At 39.6% G+C, this 18,030-nt stretch overlaps 1 protein-coding gene across 3 annotated transcripts in view; it reads right to left on the bottom strand.

Annotated features, from left to right (window-relative positions):
- Positions 1–1,325: 1,325 nt before the first annotated feature.
- The window catches only part of MAP3K7CL (MAP3K7 C-terminal like), a 38,237-nt gene continuing 21,532 nt past the window's right edge, over positions 1,326–18,030 (bottom strand). For all 3 annotated transcript variants that reach the window (XM_058731830.1, XM_058731831.1, XM_058731832.1), the window contains 2 exons: positions 13,876–13,991; positions 1,326–2,484 (listed from right to left, as the gene is read on the bottom strand). In XM_058731830.1, coding sequence (XP_058587813.1) covers positions 2,304–2,484; positions 13,876–13,991 — 297 coding nt within the window. In that variant the 3' untranslated portion in view covers positions 1,326–2,303. The remainder of the gene's footprint in view (positions 2,485–13,875; positions 13,992–18,030) is intronic.

The following is an 18,030-nucleotide window of genomic DNA, read 5'->3' as shown; positions in this document are numbered from 1 at the left end:
TTAAATGGTTCTGTGTTATATAGATAATACGCAGAGGTGAGTAAGACTGAGGGGAATTTGTTACATGCATGGAAAGCTAAGACTGGCAATGCGAGAAATTTTGCTTTTAGATTTCTCTGGCACGACTTCAAAAGTAGATGATGTTTTCATGTTTTCAATGAATAAAAGTCTGCCTCAGACACACACACGTAGGGAAATTCTTGCTGTTGAGTCATGAATAGATACCTTTAGGAAACATGTAGTAAAATTTCACACACAGATATTACAAGTATTTACTCAGTGTCTCCTCAATATATTACCAATGGTGTTCCAATATTTTGACCCTGTTAAATTATTTTCATTCTGGTAGAGCAAAGATATTTTGGAACTATATTTCCCTGCTCCCAATTATCTATAAGGGGCCATGACTGCTTGAATTCTGTAAATCTATGTAAACCTCTTCAGATGGGCAGTGACCAAAAACTAATTCCTGTGTTTAGACATTGGCAATGTACTCTTCATTCTCCCAGTCCATTAACCCTGGATTTATATAAATTTAGTGGACAATTCCTTCTTTATATTAGTATGTATAAGTCTTGGGGTTACTAAAGAAGAAGGTTCTACCAGGATAATAGGGACTTTCGTCTTTGGTCAAATGTTAAAGCAGCTTCAGGATGAATAGGTGCATATAACATTAAAATGTTGAGATCTAGCAAAAAGCTTTGTTTTACAAATGAGGAAACGGACGTTCAGGGTGTATAGAGACTTCATGGACTCTGCACCACCTGTCAAGAAACTTGTGACCCTGCAACATGCTTCCCCTTGGCGTCTGCCCACCTGCCCAGTGACTAGTCTAGTCTTGGGTGTATCAGACTGGTCACCATTGGCATGTTGGGCCAGGCAATTCCTTGTAGCTGAGGGTGTCATCCTGTGCATGGCAGGATGTCTAGCAGCATCCCTGGCCACTATTCTCTAGACGCCTCTAGCACCTGTTCATCCTAGTCATTACAATAACAACAACAAAATGGCTCTAGACCTTGCCATCTGTCCACCCAGGGGTAAGTCACCCCCCGTCCATAAAAACTGGTCTATCCTTGGCCATCCTGGTGTTTTAATCAACCATCCTCTTTTACGTTTTCTGGGAAAATACCTTAAGACACTAATGCATCATATTGAGTATTAGAATTCTGCATGACCTACGTGAGAATCTGCAGTCTTTCCAAGAGAAGGGGCTTCACTGCTGATTCTGCGCATACAAATATGACTAGGAACACATTCCGACTCAGGGTAGCCAGTCCCAACTAACGGTAGCATAAGGGAAGTTAAGAAAGGGACAAAATAAAGACTGACAGTTTGATTCATGTTTAATGAAAAAGAAGTTACATGAACAGAAATGGACATAAAACAAAGAGATCCATTTGGGGAACTATGGTGATAGGTGGAACAAGAGGCGAATCATTTTATTCTTGAAATTACTCATATATTCTTATTAGTTATCACTGATCCAAAACCTCTCCTTAAATCCAAAACAAAGTCATAGTCATAGTTTTACTCATGTTTTCATGGGAACTCACCAAAGCAACGTCCAAACAATACTTTTCCATTTCCCGCATGCCCCAGAACACACACAAGCAAAGGCAGAGATGTTTACCGTCAGGTAACATGGCGTGAAAAAAAATGCAGCCTTATCAGCTTTTTATTACAACAGCAAGTTAGCACTGGCAGTGTGCTTTTGGCACAAACATGCTTTCTGCTAATATTTTCATGAGAAATCTTTTATGATATGCAACCATTTATTCTCAGTACAATCAATCATTGAAGGATTAAACCTAACTCTGGTAAACATAAAAATGTGTGCAGAAGTTTCTGACTTCAGGTTTGAGCATAGTTGAAATATTCGAGACATGAAATTTAAAAATACACAGGTATGAAACTACAGTGAGCATCTTACTAGTTTGTTTTCCTGGCTTAATTCTGTTCACAATTGTTAGCGGAGTCAGTTAATATTCTATTTTCGTCTTTTTCTACCCTGATATACACTCTGATCACACCTTCGTAAATAAGAAAAAAAATGTATCTTTGGAAGTGAGTTATGATCTCGGAAAACGTATACTGCCAATAGGCTTGCTTTAATTATCTTATTTAAAATATAATCTCCCTTCTCGCAAACTTGATCTGGCAAGCATTAAATTCATTACAGATGTTTGCCACGTGGGTAATAGAAAGAAACAGTAGGTTTTACACACTATCCCTTTAAAATGAAAATCTTTTGGCCAGCACACAACAGTCACCAACCTTTTATGCTCACATTGAATAGTTTCAAGTTAGGATGAGCCCTGTCTCTTCTGATACTGTATTCTAAGTTTTTCCAGCTGTTCCACACATTGGGACTGAGCCAACTTCAATGTCCGGTTCTCCTCCATCAGTACCTCGAATTCCCGGGCCAGCTGAGCGGCGTCCACCTTCTCCTTTTCTGCCTGATCCAGCTTGGCAATGAGCTCCTTTCTGAAGACCCAGGGGGCAGGTGAGGGAAAAAGCACACAATTTAATGCAAACCAACTAAATTATGCAGTAACAGCATAATGGAAGCAGAATTTTGATTCTGCTTTTCTAAATTCACCACCTCTAGTTACTTCCAGCGACTTCCTTTTAGCTTTTCCAGCTTTGCAAGTTGTAGCCACTTTATTTTGTTCTAGCACCTCTACCAGACACATCCAAAATACTCAACATAGACCCAAAAAGCTCAATAAGTCCTTTGACAGTCAAAACAAGGTGATTTGTTTAAAGAGTACAAAAATGGTAAAAGTTACAATTAATTTAACGGGAAAAAAACCCAGAAAGTCGGTTTATGAGTTAAAAAGTTATCTCTTGTCTTACAGATAGAACTGTAGTTTGTCCTTTACCTTGTCTTTGTCCTCCAAAATCAGTTACAAAATCTAACTTTGTTTTCTACTTGAGAGCTTAACAAATCCTTAACAGTCTCCTTTAAACTAAAGAATCCACCTTCTGCCTGCAAATATTATTTTCCATGCCTTTCTGGACTGCTGACATAGATAGGTATAGATATCCGCAGCCTTATTTAACAAAACATTATATCTACATTTCCTTCTGGCCTGACTCTAGAATTCAGAGAGCAGGTTAAGGTTATTGGAGGGATAAGGAGTGATAAAGTCTTAAACAAATTCAGTTCTCAGTAATTACCTATCAATAATTCATTGATATAAATACACATAATAAGGAGCTAAAGGTTCCCAGTCTATGTTTGGATTTACTAAACATGACAACCCAACACAGGTCCACCCCCCTTATGTGGGTCAGTTAATCCTAAACTAGATCTAACAGAATTCTTTGCCTATAAGCGTGTGTCACATCTCTTTCTCTGTAGGCAAAAGTGCACAGAAACCTGGAAGACTCCTTTAACCAAGTGATCAACCTTGACATCACCAGTAAGGAGATAAATAGATATCACATGCACCGAGAAGGACACATCCTTTTTCTGGTATTCCTGCCAAAAATGCATACACTAGACAACCTCAAATTGAAGGCAATTCTACAAAATTGCTAGCATGTACTCTTCAAACCGCTAGCCTAAATGGTTCCACATTTAAAGAAACTAAAGAGATGACAACTAAGAGCAATGTGCAATTCTGGGCCGGAAAAAAAAAAATTGCTGTGAAGGACATCATTCGGAAATTGATGCAATTCAAACGTGGATTATGAAATATCCCTGTATCAATGCTAAAATTCTTAATTTGTAATTATTGTACTGTGGTTAAGTGAGAGAATGTCCTCGTTCTTAGAACATACTGGGGCACCTGGGTGGCTCAGTCAGTTGAGCATCTGACTTCAGCTCAGGTCATCATTTCATGCATCAGGAGTTTGAGGCCTGAAGGGGGCTCGGTGCTACCAGTGCAGAATCTGCTTTAGATCTTCTGTCCCCCTCTCTCTGCCCTTCCCCTGCTCACTCTTCTCTCAAAATAAATAAATAAATATTTTTAAATTTTTTTAAAAAAGAAAATACTGAAATATTTAGAATAATGGGGCATGATTAGATGGGGGGGATAGAGAGACGATAGATAGATAGATAGATAGATAGATAGATAGATGTAGAGAGACAATAGGTAGACAGACAGATACCTCATCTCACTGAGACAGGGAGAGAGAGAGAACCCTAGTAGTGTGCAGTGTTGGGGGAGAGAGACTAAAGCACAACTGGGGAAGGGGTGCCTGGGTGGCTTAGTTGGTTGAGCATCTGACTTCAGGTTCAAGTTCAGGTCATGACCTCACGGTTTGTGAGTTTGAGCCCCACACTGGCTCACCGCCGTCAGACTGTCAATGCAGAGCCCAATTCGGATCCTCTATCCCCCTCTCTCTGCCCCCCCCCCATCTTGTGCTCTCTCAAAGGTAAATAACAAATATTTAATGATAATACAAGAATAATAATAATCAGTGAATCCAAGAAAGGACATATGGGAGGTCTTTGCACCATTTTTGCAACTTTTCTGTAAGTCTGAAACTGTCAAAATAAACAGTTGCTCCAGGAAAAGGACAAAACACAAATCAGAATGGAAGTTCTAGTATTTTCTTTCTTCCCCCAATGGACTGCTTCATGCACCCGCTTTGATGACCACTGAGCAAAACCAGGCACCGGAAAGGAAGGGCCTAGAAGGGACAAAAGGAAGGTAAGCTGGAACACTGATATGTATATACACAAAGGTCCTCTGAGCTCTTGTTGATCTTTGAGTCTCCCATGGTATTTAGAATATAAAGGCTCCCAATAAATACTTGCTGAATGAATAACTGAGGAGTAAGATGCCTCAGAGACAAATCACATGCATTTTAAAGATGAGGAAAAAGAAATGCAAAGGGCTTAACTACATTGAAAAAATCCCACAACTAATAAGACTAAGCCAGAAATCAAACCTATCCTTATGATTAAATGCTTATGGCCCTTTGCCTCTAAGCATAGTTTAAGCAATACATGTCAATAATTAAATATTGGTAAAGCTCCTTAGGTAACTGTCCTAACGAAATTTATAGTAAAACTTAGAGAAGTAAAGAGGATGCATATCTCTCAAGCCCCTACCCATCAGATCGTCTATTCTCGTTCTTTTTTTCTTTTCAAATGAACTGTCTCACACAAGTAATTCGAATGGAAGTAGAGTTTTGCTCTCAAATCCTGGTCCGGGAACCGGCAGTACCAGGTATAACAATGGCTGCCGTCCTGGTTCCATATCTGACCTCATTGAAAACTCCTGAAGACCTCTGTTATTCATCCTGACTGGTAGAAAAGATAAATTAGAAAATCGCAGACTTTACAACTAAAAGGAGTGATCATGATTGTCCAGTCCATTTTTCTTGCATTGGAGAAAGTCAATGATAATTTCTTCCTTACTGGAATCAGGAGGACTCAACTGATAGGTTTTTAAATTAGTTTGATGTATCTGATAAGCAACTATACATACATTCAGTGAATACTATCAAAATGTCTGCTGTCTCCTGTCCAAGACCTATTTACATAGACGTGTTTATGTTCATCCAATAGCAATTCATAATTAAACCTGGTACATTAAGCTATGGAGACAATCTTGTAAATAGATGATCTGAGGAACAAATCAATATCTATAATTGGCCAGAATGTGGTCTTGCCTTTGATTTTGGGTTGATCACTTCTATCATTCCCTTCAGTGTAATGTGATATGGGGGTAGAAGACCATCATTACAGGAATCCTATTGCTGAAGTCAAGAGTCTGTAATACTGTTTCCAACATAATGTACTTCAACAGTAAAAAGGCCATAACCTTGGGTCCATCATAGACTATCTGCCACTCCCATCATAAGCCATATGCCTGGAAAAGGTTTTATTTGCTACAACAAATAGGGTAAGGGAGAGTCCAAGTGAAGAGAACTTTGAAACTTTGTAGAAACTAACTCCAAAATTAAGTAGATTCTTTATGTTGCAGGAGTTTAGAACATGAATTCATCATTAGGACAAACATTTCGCTAATTTGGGAAAGACCACTACCATGGTTTTTTAGATGTTCAGCATTAACTAAGACTTTCATTTGGAAAAGACAAAATCCTAGACAGTTCAGACATAAAGAGCTAAAGAGTTTTGGGTAATAATATTATAAAATACTGGGGAGAATTTATTTTAAATAGTGATTTCGACCACACTGTTGGTGGTTCTTAAAAGATCTGTGTTCTAGTACAAGCAATGACACACAGGAGAGAAGAAGTAGGTGCCTCAAGATGGTAAAAAGTATGTGAAAGTCTACCTTCATTTTATGCAGGTGGGGTAATAATAAATGGTATTGAAATGGAATTGCAAAGTGCAGTCTAGACTGTGGCACTGAAGCCCTACAAATGAATAATGCATAAGGAATAAATGCATTATATCATTTGGGAGCCAAAGGACAACACTTCCTTGCAGGAAGAATTGAGATTTGCTCTAGAATTTCTCTTGGCACAATTGATCTTTTGGGCTAGACAACTCTTTGCTATTGGTGGCTGCCCTATATCCACTCACATTGTAGAAGGGTCAGCAGCACCCTTGGCCTCTATTCACTAAATGCCAGTAGCATTTTCCCCCAACCCGTCATTATAACCAAAAATGTCTCTAGGTATTGTCAATATCTTAGGGGTTTGGGGCTGAGGAGTTGGCCCAGTTAAGAACCACTTATTCCAAAGGAAATGGAGATTTCCACTATCAATCATCCCACCAAGAGTTAATCGTGGAATAGGAATAGATGAAAGCAAAATGTTTCCTCACTCTGCTCCCCCAAAGATTGGACCCTCTTTCCTTAGCCAGGGAGACCTACTTAAAGGCACTCTCACTGAGGAGTGGTAAATATTCCGTCCCTTTCAACATGGTTCCAGGCAGAGATTAGATGGAGAGATGTTGAGGAATGAGATTCCAGTTAGAAGACTGAACAGCATGTAATTAGGTGGCATAAAAGACCCAAATCATTATGACTGGGGCATTAACAGAAAGCGTGATCTCAAAGCCTGATGAAGTTTGGAACATGGGGATTTCACACAAAGCTAAATCCTAAAGTGAAAAACTCCCTCGGCTATACCTCTGGAGAAAAGTCAAGAGCCAAGACAGTTCTTTGGTTCCTCCACTCATCCGTTCAAGTATTTATTGAAATCCTATTGCAAACCAGGCGCTAACCTCGATTCTTGCTAGCCAAGTTGGTCTTAGGAAGCATATCTCCACTATTAGAAATTGAGCGCAAGTCCTATACTTTATACAGAGGCATCATACCCACATCAGGATGTCTTAGTGAGGACGATAGGACTCCCCCATTACTGCCAACATTGCAGACATATGGAGAAATATCTCCATTTACTATTTCTTTATGACAGCAGAAACCTCATTTCTGGGAGCTGTGTAAATGTCCTTTTTTTATGTTTTTTAATGTTTATTTATTTTTGAGAGAGAGAAAGAGAGAGAGAGAGAGAGACAAAGAGAGACTGAGTGTAAACTGGGGAAGGGGCAGAGAGAGGGAGACACAGAATCCAGAGCAGGCTCCAGGCTCTGAGCTGTCAGCACAGAGCCTGACATGGGGCTCAAACTCATGAGCTGTGAGATCGTGCCCTGAGCGAAGTCGGACACTCATCCGACTGAGCCACCCAGGTGCCCCTGTATAAATGTCTTTTAATAATTTTTTTAACTGCTTGGAATATAGGAGTGACTGGGTGGCTCAGTCAGCTAAGCGTTTGACTCTTGATTCTGGCTTAGGTCATGATTTCACGGTCATGCGATCAAGTCCCACATTGGGATCTGCACTGCTTTCTTGGATTCTCTCTCTCTCTTTCTCTGCCCTTTCCCTGGTTGTGCTCGCTCTCCCTCTCTCTATTTCTCTCTCCCCCAAAGTAAATAAACATTTTTTAAATAAAAATAAGTGCTAAAAATAGGGGCGCCTGGATGGCTCAGTCGGTTGAGCTTCCAACTTCAGCTCAGATCATGATCTCACGGTCTGTGAGTTCGAGCCCCGTGTCAGACTCTGTGCTCAGAGCGCGGAGCCTGCTTCAGATTCTGTGTCTCCCTCTCTCTCTGCCCCTCCCCCATTCATGCTCTGTCTCTCTCTGTCTCAAAAATAAACATTAAAAAAATTTTTTAAATAAGTGCTAAAAATAAAATACATATAAATATATATAATACATATAAAACAAATATAAAAGTGAGGTTTTCAATGTTTTCTAGCGTGATGCCCTTTTGCAAGGAAAATCTTAGTCTGAAGTGAAGAAAATAAAACAAAGCTAATGGGACCGTCTCTCGTTGGCCGTTGGACAGTCCCCTGCCTGATACTGGCTCCATCCCCAATCTTTGAAAGGGTCCCCAGAATACAACTTAAAAATCTCTGCCATCAGGAATGTCCTAAAGAAATAAATGTTTCTGGTTAAACATAAAAAGCTATTGTTATTGGAAAATTCAGGACAAATTAAATGCCACGACTGAAAACAAATCAGAACAGGGCTATTTTTAGACTATGCTATTACAAATTACATATGCTCCCTTTCCCCCGATTCCAATATTATCCCCTCAATGAGATGTTGCTTCTTCAATCATCATTTTATGTCTTTTCAAAAGATATGAAAATATAGGTCTGCTATTTTTGTGTTACCCCCATATGAAAATCCCTTTCTAATGTTTTACCTGAACTCATGAACTTTTATAACATTTTTTCAATTCCATAATAAAAAGAGAAATAATCCAACTAAACAATGGGCTAGGATCTGAATGTACATTTCTCCGAGAAGACATAAAAATTGCAAAAAGCACATGAAAAGATGCTCAACATCTCTAGCTGTCGGGGGACTATAAATCAAAACAACAACGAGACCGCATTTTGCACTCACTAGCATGAAGTGTTGGCAAAGATAAGGAGAAATCGGAACCTTTGGACATTTCTGGTGGGACTATGAAGGGGTACAGCCACTTTAGAAAGAGCCTGGCAATTCCTCCAAAGGTTACACGTTGATTTACCACATGACCTGACAGTTCCACTCCAAGGCACATACCCAAGTGAACCGAAAGCATACATCCACCCAAAACTTTTACACAAATGTTCATAATAACCAAAAGTGCAAACAACCCAAATGTCCATCAACTGGTGAACGGATAAAGTATGGACTCTCCATGCAATGGAATATTATTCAACAAGAGAAAGGAATACATGCTACAATGTGGATGAACCTTGAAAATATCCTGTCAGGTGAAAGAAGCCAGCCACAAAAGACCACAGACCATATTGTTCCTTTTATATGACGTATCCAGAATTGGCAAATGCATAGAGAGAAAGTAGATGAGTGAAGGCCAGTGGCTGTTGGGGGCGGGGGGAGGGAGGGAAGTGGGAGCTACGAGGTTTCCTGGGTGATGAAAATGTCCTAAAACTGTAATGATGGCTGCACAACTTTGTGAGTGTACTGAAAACCATGGAGTTATTTTTTCTTAATTATGTGACATTTTTCATCCTGACTTTTCTAAGAATCTATCTCTCTTTCTGACATTCTAAGTCAATCTTTTAAATTTTTTTTTTTTCAACATTTTTTATTTATTTTTGGGACAGAGAGAGACAGAGCATGAACGGGGGAGGGGCAGAGAGAGAGGGAGACACAGAATCGGAAACAGGCTCCAGGCTCCGAGCCATCAGCCCAGAGCCTGACGCGGGGCTCGAACTCACGGACCGCGAGATCGTGACCTGGCTGAAGTCGGACGCTCAACCGACTGCGCCACCCAGGCGCCCCATCTAAGTCAATCTTTTAAACACCACAGCACCTGGCACAATGTTTCATATACACAGAAGACAAATGGTTTCTCCTTTGAACAAGATAAAATACCCTATCTGGAGCAAAGCAACCTTTACTAATTGTAAATCTCATTTTTAGATCTAATTATAGCTTAATCATGTACTTTAACTTGCTGTCAAAATATGGATGATAAATTTCAGAAGGCATCCAATGTCCACCTCTCACTTCTTTCCATTACGTCCACAAAAAACTGCATGTGTTATATTTTAAGAGTTTATACTATTTGTTGAGAAAATCATGTATACGTTTCATTTTACTATATATATGCAATTCTGTAAGATTATTCACATTCAAAAGGCCTAGAAAGAGGCAAGAAATAATAGTAGGAGTCCTGGAAAGATGTCAGAATTCTCGGTAAGTTTTTAAGGCTTTCAATAAAATTGTCGTGTTTTTTTTCAATTGAGAAAAAAAATCCAATAAAAGTAAGAACAAGCTTTTCATACATCACATAAGCCAGAAGTGATTCTTTAAATTAAATTCACTGCATGCTGAGTTTATAGTCCTAGAAAATGTTGGACTCTCTTTATCTAATAGACATGATTTAAAATAATAATTATAATCAACTCTTCGCTTCCCTCTGTGGTCTCCCAAGCTTGATCCAGGGTGACCCCCTCTGGAGATGAGAGAGAAGTTCAGCTTAACCTGTGGCCGTCTGACTCTACTAAAGAAAAACTTTCCTTTAAAATACCTGAGTTAACATCTCTCTCTGTGTCTAGCTTACGCTAGCCAATCACCGGAGACCAACATAATCGCCCACACTGTATGAAATGATGGGAAAGAAATTCTTATCCAAATCACCAAAAAACAGAGAGCTAGTTACGTGGGTCAGATCCATTTGGCTTTATTTATCTTGTTTAAACACTGTTCTGGAAAATAGTTGTTGCGTAATGAATTTCCATTTCAGTATAGTGTTAATGGAAACAATGATCACCAATAACCCTTGGAGGACCAGGATCATTTATTTATAAATGTAAGATATAACCATACTTCCTATTTTAGTTTATCTTAGCAATTCCTTAATGCTGATATTGACTCTTTATTTTAAATATGGACCATATATATTACAAATGACACATTTGTTACACTGTTTGTATACACAAAGGGTATTACTATACCCTACAATCAATCACTCAAAATCACCCTCACTCATGTTTGACCCTATGCGCAAGTCCCTGTTCAGTGATGGGGACACAAAGAGATATTCAAAGGTATTCACATTTGCAGGTAACTATGCACAGTCAGAAAGTCAGGACATGAAGTTAAAAGGATAACTATTGATAACCGCAGCCTACAAACGTGCAAAAAGAGTCATTCCAGTGTATTTTCTTTCACCCAGGAAAAGAGATGAATCCCATGGAGTGTTTGGGCAGGGATATTAGCTAAGCTCTCCTTGAGGGTAGCATCTGAGGAAGGAGTAAGTGCTCCAGACCTAGAGGCTGCTGTGAACAAGGTCACAGAGGCAGGAAGAAGCGAAGAGGTCAATGGAGCTGAAGACAATGATGAGAAAGAACATTCTGCTGGGGTGTAAAGCCATAGGGGGCTAGAGCTTGCAAACCAGGCCAAGAACTCCGTGTCCTTTTCCAACAACAGGAAATCATAGGCAGGGAAACCAGGTATAACATTACATTGACCAAGATGTGAAGCAGCAAGTCCTGACCCCAAACAGCACAAGAAGGAGTGGAGAAAAAGGAATTTGAGAGACTTTATTTAAAAAGAAAGGAAAAAAGATAACAAAAGAATTTGTCCTTTACCATGCATCTAGCCAATTATTTAGGAAGAAAGTGGGGGCTGGGGAGGGAGGGAGATAATATCCTAGCTTCAAGACAAGTCCAAAGTTCAAATAGGCTTAGGGAAAAAATAAGATGAGTTAATGCAGGAACAGCAGGGATATGTTTCAACAAAAGACCAGATGAGTCACTCTTACATCATTATCCTATCATATTTTTTAACAAAACATACAAAAAATATAAACTCACAGAACATATAATTTAGTGGGTAAGTTTTGCATTGCCAAAAAAAACCACACATGGGTTAATTAAAATAAGCCAAGTCCTCCATTACCTTCAATCTGAAGAGTTTACAAATAAATACAGAATTACCTGGCTTTTTTCTGCCTCAACAGCATAGTTCATGTGCGCGCGCGCGCACACACACACACACACACGCACACACACACACACAGACGCACACACAGACACACACAGACACATTTATAGGTTATTGATTATTTTTAGGACTCAGACTGTATGCAAATGTGCAATCTGAGCCTTCCAACCACCTTCCTCTGAAAACTCTCAGACCAAAAAGAAAGTCTCAGATATATGAGAAGAAGTTACGTTTTTCTGATCTCCTCTTAAACATATTTTAACCCCCGGGGCGCCTGGGTGGCTCAGTCGTTAAGCGTCCGACTTCGGCTCGGGTCATGATCTCACAGTTCGTGGGTTCAAGCCCCACGTCGGGCTCTTTGCTGACAGCTCAGAGCCTGGAACCTGTTTCAGATTCTGTGTCTCCCTCTCTCTCTGTCCCTCCCCTGTTCACGCTCTGTCTCTGTCTCAAGAATAAATAGACATTAGGGGCGCCTGGGTGGCTCAGTCGGTTAAGCATCCGACTTCAGCTCAGGTCATGATCTCACAGTTCGTGAGTTTGAGCCCCGCATCGGGCTCTGTGCTGACAGCTTAGAGCCTGGAGCCTGCCTCGAATTCTGTGTCTCCCTCTCTCTCTGTTCCTCCCCCACTCATGCTGTCTCTCTCTCTCCTTCAAAAATAAATAAAAACATTTAAAAAATTTAAAAAAAGAATAAATAGACATTTAAAAAAATTTTTTAAACATATTTTAACCCCCTTTGGCCATAAGTCCAGGTATGAGTTTACATTTGAGGCACAACACAGCAAGGCAGTAAGGAAAGGTTTGTTATCTGAGGTCTTACAGTAAGTGCAAAGTCTGACCCCATAACCCATACTCCTCCCCACCATATTGTACTGTCCAACCACGATCTAGGGGGTGGAGGGGGGTCTTCAAAGAGTCCCAAGAATTTTATAAATATCTCAAAACATATTTCACTCACTTTGATTTAAAAACTAAGTAATAAATATATATCACGTATCAGTAAGAGGAAGAGGGGGAAAAGTAGGAAGTTAAAGAATCAAAATACGTTCTGATTATGTGTCACTCACTCAACAAAAATGGATTCAGCATTTACATCCCATGTACTGTGTCCAGCTTTAGAAATATGGTGGTGAGTAACACCTGACTTGCCCTGCTTTCAGGGGTTCAAAGCCCTTAGTAGTTTACCACTTAGTAGGAGACACAACTATTAACCAAAAGATCCCACTAATAAATGTGTAAGTGCAAACTACCCAGTGCTAGGATGGAAAAGTGTCTGGTGCTTTGAAAGTATGAAGGAATGGGGGTCACTGGGGTAGACACTGGCAGAATCGAGTGCAATTAAAAAGGATGATAATTCTGAAAGGAAAAGCTTAGTGTGACTAAAATTAGAATGCTTTAATTAATTTAATTAATAGATACCCAAAGTTCCCTACAGTAGAACTGGAATGGTAATGGAGCTATCAAAATAAAAAAACTTCCTCGGGCTACTGGACTGTAAAATGTTAATACATTTACATTATTCCAAAGATCTGTCACAGTGGCTTCTTTACTTGACGTGGGAACGCCACCATGTAACCATTCATTAAAACTCACTTGAAGCCAAAGTGCTCTGGGGGCTTTGGGCACATCCGCAGGGCACATAGTGTGCATCTGGGTGCTGTTTGGGCATTTTTACCTTCCTGATCTAAAAATGATTATCGAAAAATTGGGTTTGGGTAGGAAGTACTCCTGTTATTCGTCTCATTACTCCGTAGAGTAAAGCTTTTAATCCTCAGCAGTTTCATTTGCATTCTTTCTATAGTCAAACATGATAAAAACATGGAAGTTGCCCAGTAACCTCTGAACCACACAATGTCACTTGCCCACACCCCTCCCTCTCACCCTCAAGTTCCGCCCATTCCATGCCCACCTCCCCCAGTCCATGACCAGGAGACATCACTCAGAGGTAAGAGGGTTCAGGGGAACAGTACTTACTTCCTTTCCTCAAGCAGAGCGATTTCCTTTTTGACCTCATTGTATTCTTCTGCTATTTGACAGTGCTGTTTGAACACCTGCATGGATTCCACGGAGTCATGACAAGGCGGCAGAGGCTTCACAAACAACAACAAGAAGAAATCAGTCCATTTCTTTGTATCGGAATACATTGTAAATGATTTTGCTCTACTGATGTTCTTTAGAGAGAGATTTTTTGCAGGACAATAGTATTGGCAGTCAACATTGGACAGGGTCTGGCTGATTCTGCTTGACTGAAAATAGGGAGGTGGGCTGATATTCTCCACATTCATCTTCCAGTGTCATTGTGGGGCATTCTCAGGCCTGAGCCAGAACCGGAAGGCTCATGACATATCTATTATTTGCCATGCATTGGAGTAAAATTAGATCTTCTAATAATTCTGCACTTCTCCCCGGAAATCTCAAACTCTGCTTTCGAGAAGGGCAGTGGTGGGGAAATAGTTCAGTTGTCTGCTTTAATTACCCCTTACTTTCTGTTCCTGCAGCCCAGAGGCATAATCTCATCCTGTAGTGTGGAGTAACCCTACAAGAAAGGCTCTCTTTTGAGAGATGCATCCAAACTGAAGAAATGATGCTGGACTGGAAATAAAGCTTACAAGGATTAACAAATCCCATGAAAGACCAAACTCCAAGTAAAATAATGCTTATAACATGTGAGGTCAAAGACAGCATGGATTTATGTCTTTGTTTTTCTCCCATCTACAAGGAAAACAAAGACGAACAGGGCAAGCCTGTAGACCCATCACGTGTTGAAAATCCTACTTCTTTCTAGAAATTATTTTTTAAAGAACTGACTTTCCCTGGGTTTATAATTCTAATTTCTAGTTAGCAATACATTATTAAAAACATTACTTTAAGGAACAGTAGCTAATAGACTTTTAAAGAGTTTTTTAATCACCCTTTTCAATTATTTATAGAAAATGGTATATAAAATCTGAGAAATACAACTTTACTGTTAAATGGGCTCTTCAGTCTAATCCCTTTCTCACAACAGTGTATATATGTAAGTATGTGCCTGACTATGTCATATTTTCACTAATTTTACACTAGGAAATTGGGAAGTAATGCATTTCTTCCTTCTTGCTCCTCTCGTTATACTAAAGACAAAGATTTCTTTGGGTGTTCTATTTAGCAACCCCATCCAGGATGTAATAAAAATTCTATAAAGTTCTATAAAATCCTATAAAGTTTGACAGATAAATAAGATGATCCCTATTTATTCTGAGGCCTCTGAGTAGAGATTTTCTAAAGGAAATAAAATTCAAAATAGATTTGCATGAAATTTACCTTCACGTGGATCATCTCCTATGTCCAAATTCATGGAAAATGTAATAATAACTACATTATATAGCATTTCTCCCTACTGCCCCATAAACACATTCGTAGCATAAACTCAGTCTGTTGGAACCATTACCTCTTTATTTATGATAATAAATTGAAAAGTAATGCCCTGTAGTATTACCGTATAATGCACCCCGTGAGGCAAAGCTCTTGCCAAAGGAATTCAGAACTCCTGGCTCCTCTGGGCCTATGTCCTAGACATCACCACCCCCTCATCAATTTTCACCTGTTACCCTGGCAAATTACCAAGTATAACAGTAAGGAGAATGAAAACAATTTACTCCGGACACCTTAGCCAAGTCGCTATTAAATCATCTGTGCCCTGTGTCCTTCCTGAAAGGCCCTAAGACTCTACGCATCCCATTTCCTGTCCTTACGAACATCACATAAGCTATATTCAGTCCATGCCCAAACTTGCCACCACTTCGAGGTCCCTGAGCCACAAATTCAGTATAGTTAACCTATGTGACAGCCAAAAGATTCTAGGACTCTGTGCAAAGGCTTTATGTCTTAAGAGGAAATAAATGAGAGTAGCCATGTAGAGGGAGAAATATCCCCTGATGCCGTCATCAAAAAGCGAAACTGAAAGTTACATTCACAATTTTCTTAAGAACAGAGGGGTCTCTTTCCCCCTTAGCTTGCTCCCCTGCAATGCTTTTTTATTAAGTGGGAAGTTTCTTCCTCTGCTCTTTTTTTTACTGGCACTTCTTAATTGTGGGAAATTTGAAAATATTATGTAGAGGTAGCAAGATCATGCTGCTAAGGGTATATGAGGATAGGGAGTATTTCCGGATATATTCAGTACCCTCACGTGCTCTTAGCAGGGTGATCAGCCTACTTACACATAACGCTATTTTCAAGGTTTCTCACAGTTAAAAAAGGACAAGCCAAAAATACTTAGTGTTCAGCATCTCAGGGTGTAAAAGGATGCCAGGTGCTACTCCAGCCTCTAGCTCCTGCGAGCTCTGTCTTCATCCAACCGGCATATAACTGAGCTCCACTTCAAGCCCTCACAATCTGCATGAACGCATTAAGGAGCAATATAGTTTTGTTTTTTTAAAGCAAGGAGGGAAGTTATATTGCATAACCCACTACAACATCGTAAAATCATTCCATTAGTCGCCAGGGGCTGGGGGGAGGGGGAAATGAGGCATTGTTTAATGGGTATAGAGTTTCAGTTTTGCAAGAGGAAAAAGTTCTGTAGATCAGTTGCACAACAATGCGAATATACTTAATGTTATTGAACTGTACACTTCCAAATTATCAAGATGAAAAAATTTATGTTGTGTGTTTTTACCAAAATTTTTTAAAAACTTAATGCAAAAAAAAAAAATTGTCATTAGATCTTTCCACTGTTCCTCCCTCATCTTCTAAGAACTCCTATGAAGACTCACTATCTGAAGTTCACTTCATTTGCACCCAAACACTCTTTCTTTCCCAAATTTCTCTCCAGGGAACTTAAAATTTCTCACCCCTTTACATCCAGAACCATTCACCACAAACCCTAAACATCACTAGACAAATCAACGCCTCCCCCCACCCCAAAAAAAAACCAGGCAGCAGGACCTATTGTCTTTAAAAGGCATTTGACAGTTATCCCAGGCAAAGAAACTAAGCAAAGAATTTTTGAAATACGTATGGTTCTCATTCCAGCAGGAATTCTGGTGAATGAAGAATTTTAAGATATTTAGGTTTATACCCCCCCCCAAAAAAAAATAAAACTATAGGTAATGAGATGTTGTTCTGTACAACACAGAACACTGTCATTGCCTTATGATATAACGTCTCTCTCTCTCTCTCTCTCTCTCTCTCTCTCTCTCTCTCTCTCTCTGTGTGTGTGTGTGTGTGTGTGTGTGTAGCATGATAAGGCCTTCACTGAGAGTGACTCTCTCTTACCTTCTTATAACCCCTCAAAATAAGAGATAATCTATGACCAACAGTATCCATTGAAGAAAATGAAAGTGTTTGTCTGAGGAAACATTTCTAAAATTCAAGCACAATAATCTGGTTTCCAGTGTAAAAATGGAGCTATCCTAAGGCTTTTATCATGTGACATTTAAAACATTGACATTCATGACTTAATCAGCCATACCTGGGTTTAAGATAGGGTTTAACACATGTTCACATTGAAAACCAAACAATATTGTAAAAGAATACTGGTGGTAACCAGGTGAGAAAAATCTATCTGCTTCTTGGAATAAAAATTAACACATATTTTCATTGCTTAATTTTGACTGTTCTCCTCCAAGAGGTTTTTGTAGTCCTCGCCCCGTGCTGGGAACAGGCGAGCAATAAATAAACGCTTCGTGTTGACAGTGAATTTCTTTTCACATCCAGAGAAAAAATTTTCCTTATTTTCTCCATAATTATGCTACATTCTGGATACATTTGTCCTACCCTCTTGCCTGAAGAATGAAATATTGCATTCCAAAGACAAGGAATCCAAAGATACTTGATTTGAAAGTGAAAAGGTCAAGGTATTCTTCCTGGACCAGAGAACGAATTCTGTGGGATCACAGAAACAACTCTTCAGACTCACTCAATGCCATGGTACTAGTTTTCTCACAATGCAGCCAGTTCTAAGAAGGTTAAATTAAGATAGTCTCCCAACAGCGACTCAAGCCAACTTTGAAACACATTTTTCCAAGACCCAGATGGAGGTTTGGATGAGGTCAGAGCCCGGGAGCGGGACTTCCTTCTCACCTCCTTTCCTCCAGCTCAGCCCCATCTGCTGCCTGAGGATGAAGCTTGTAAGGGCTTTAAATTACACGGCAG

Source organism: Neofelis nebulosa, chromosome 5 (genome assembly GCF_028018385.1).
Source record: "Neofelis nebulosa isolate mNeoNeb1 chromosome 5, mNeoNeb1.pri, whole genome shotgun sequence".
Taxonomy (NCBI): domain Eukaryota; kingdom Metazoa; phylum Chordata; class Mammalia; order Carnivora; family Felidae; genus Neofelis; species Neofelis nebulosa.
This window is presented reverse-complemented; position numbering and strand designations above follow the sequence as displayed.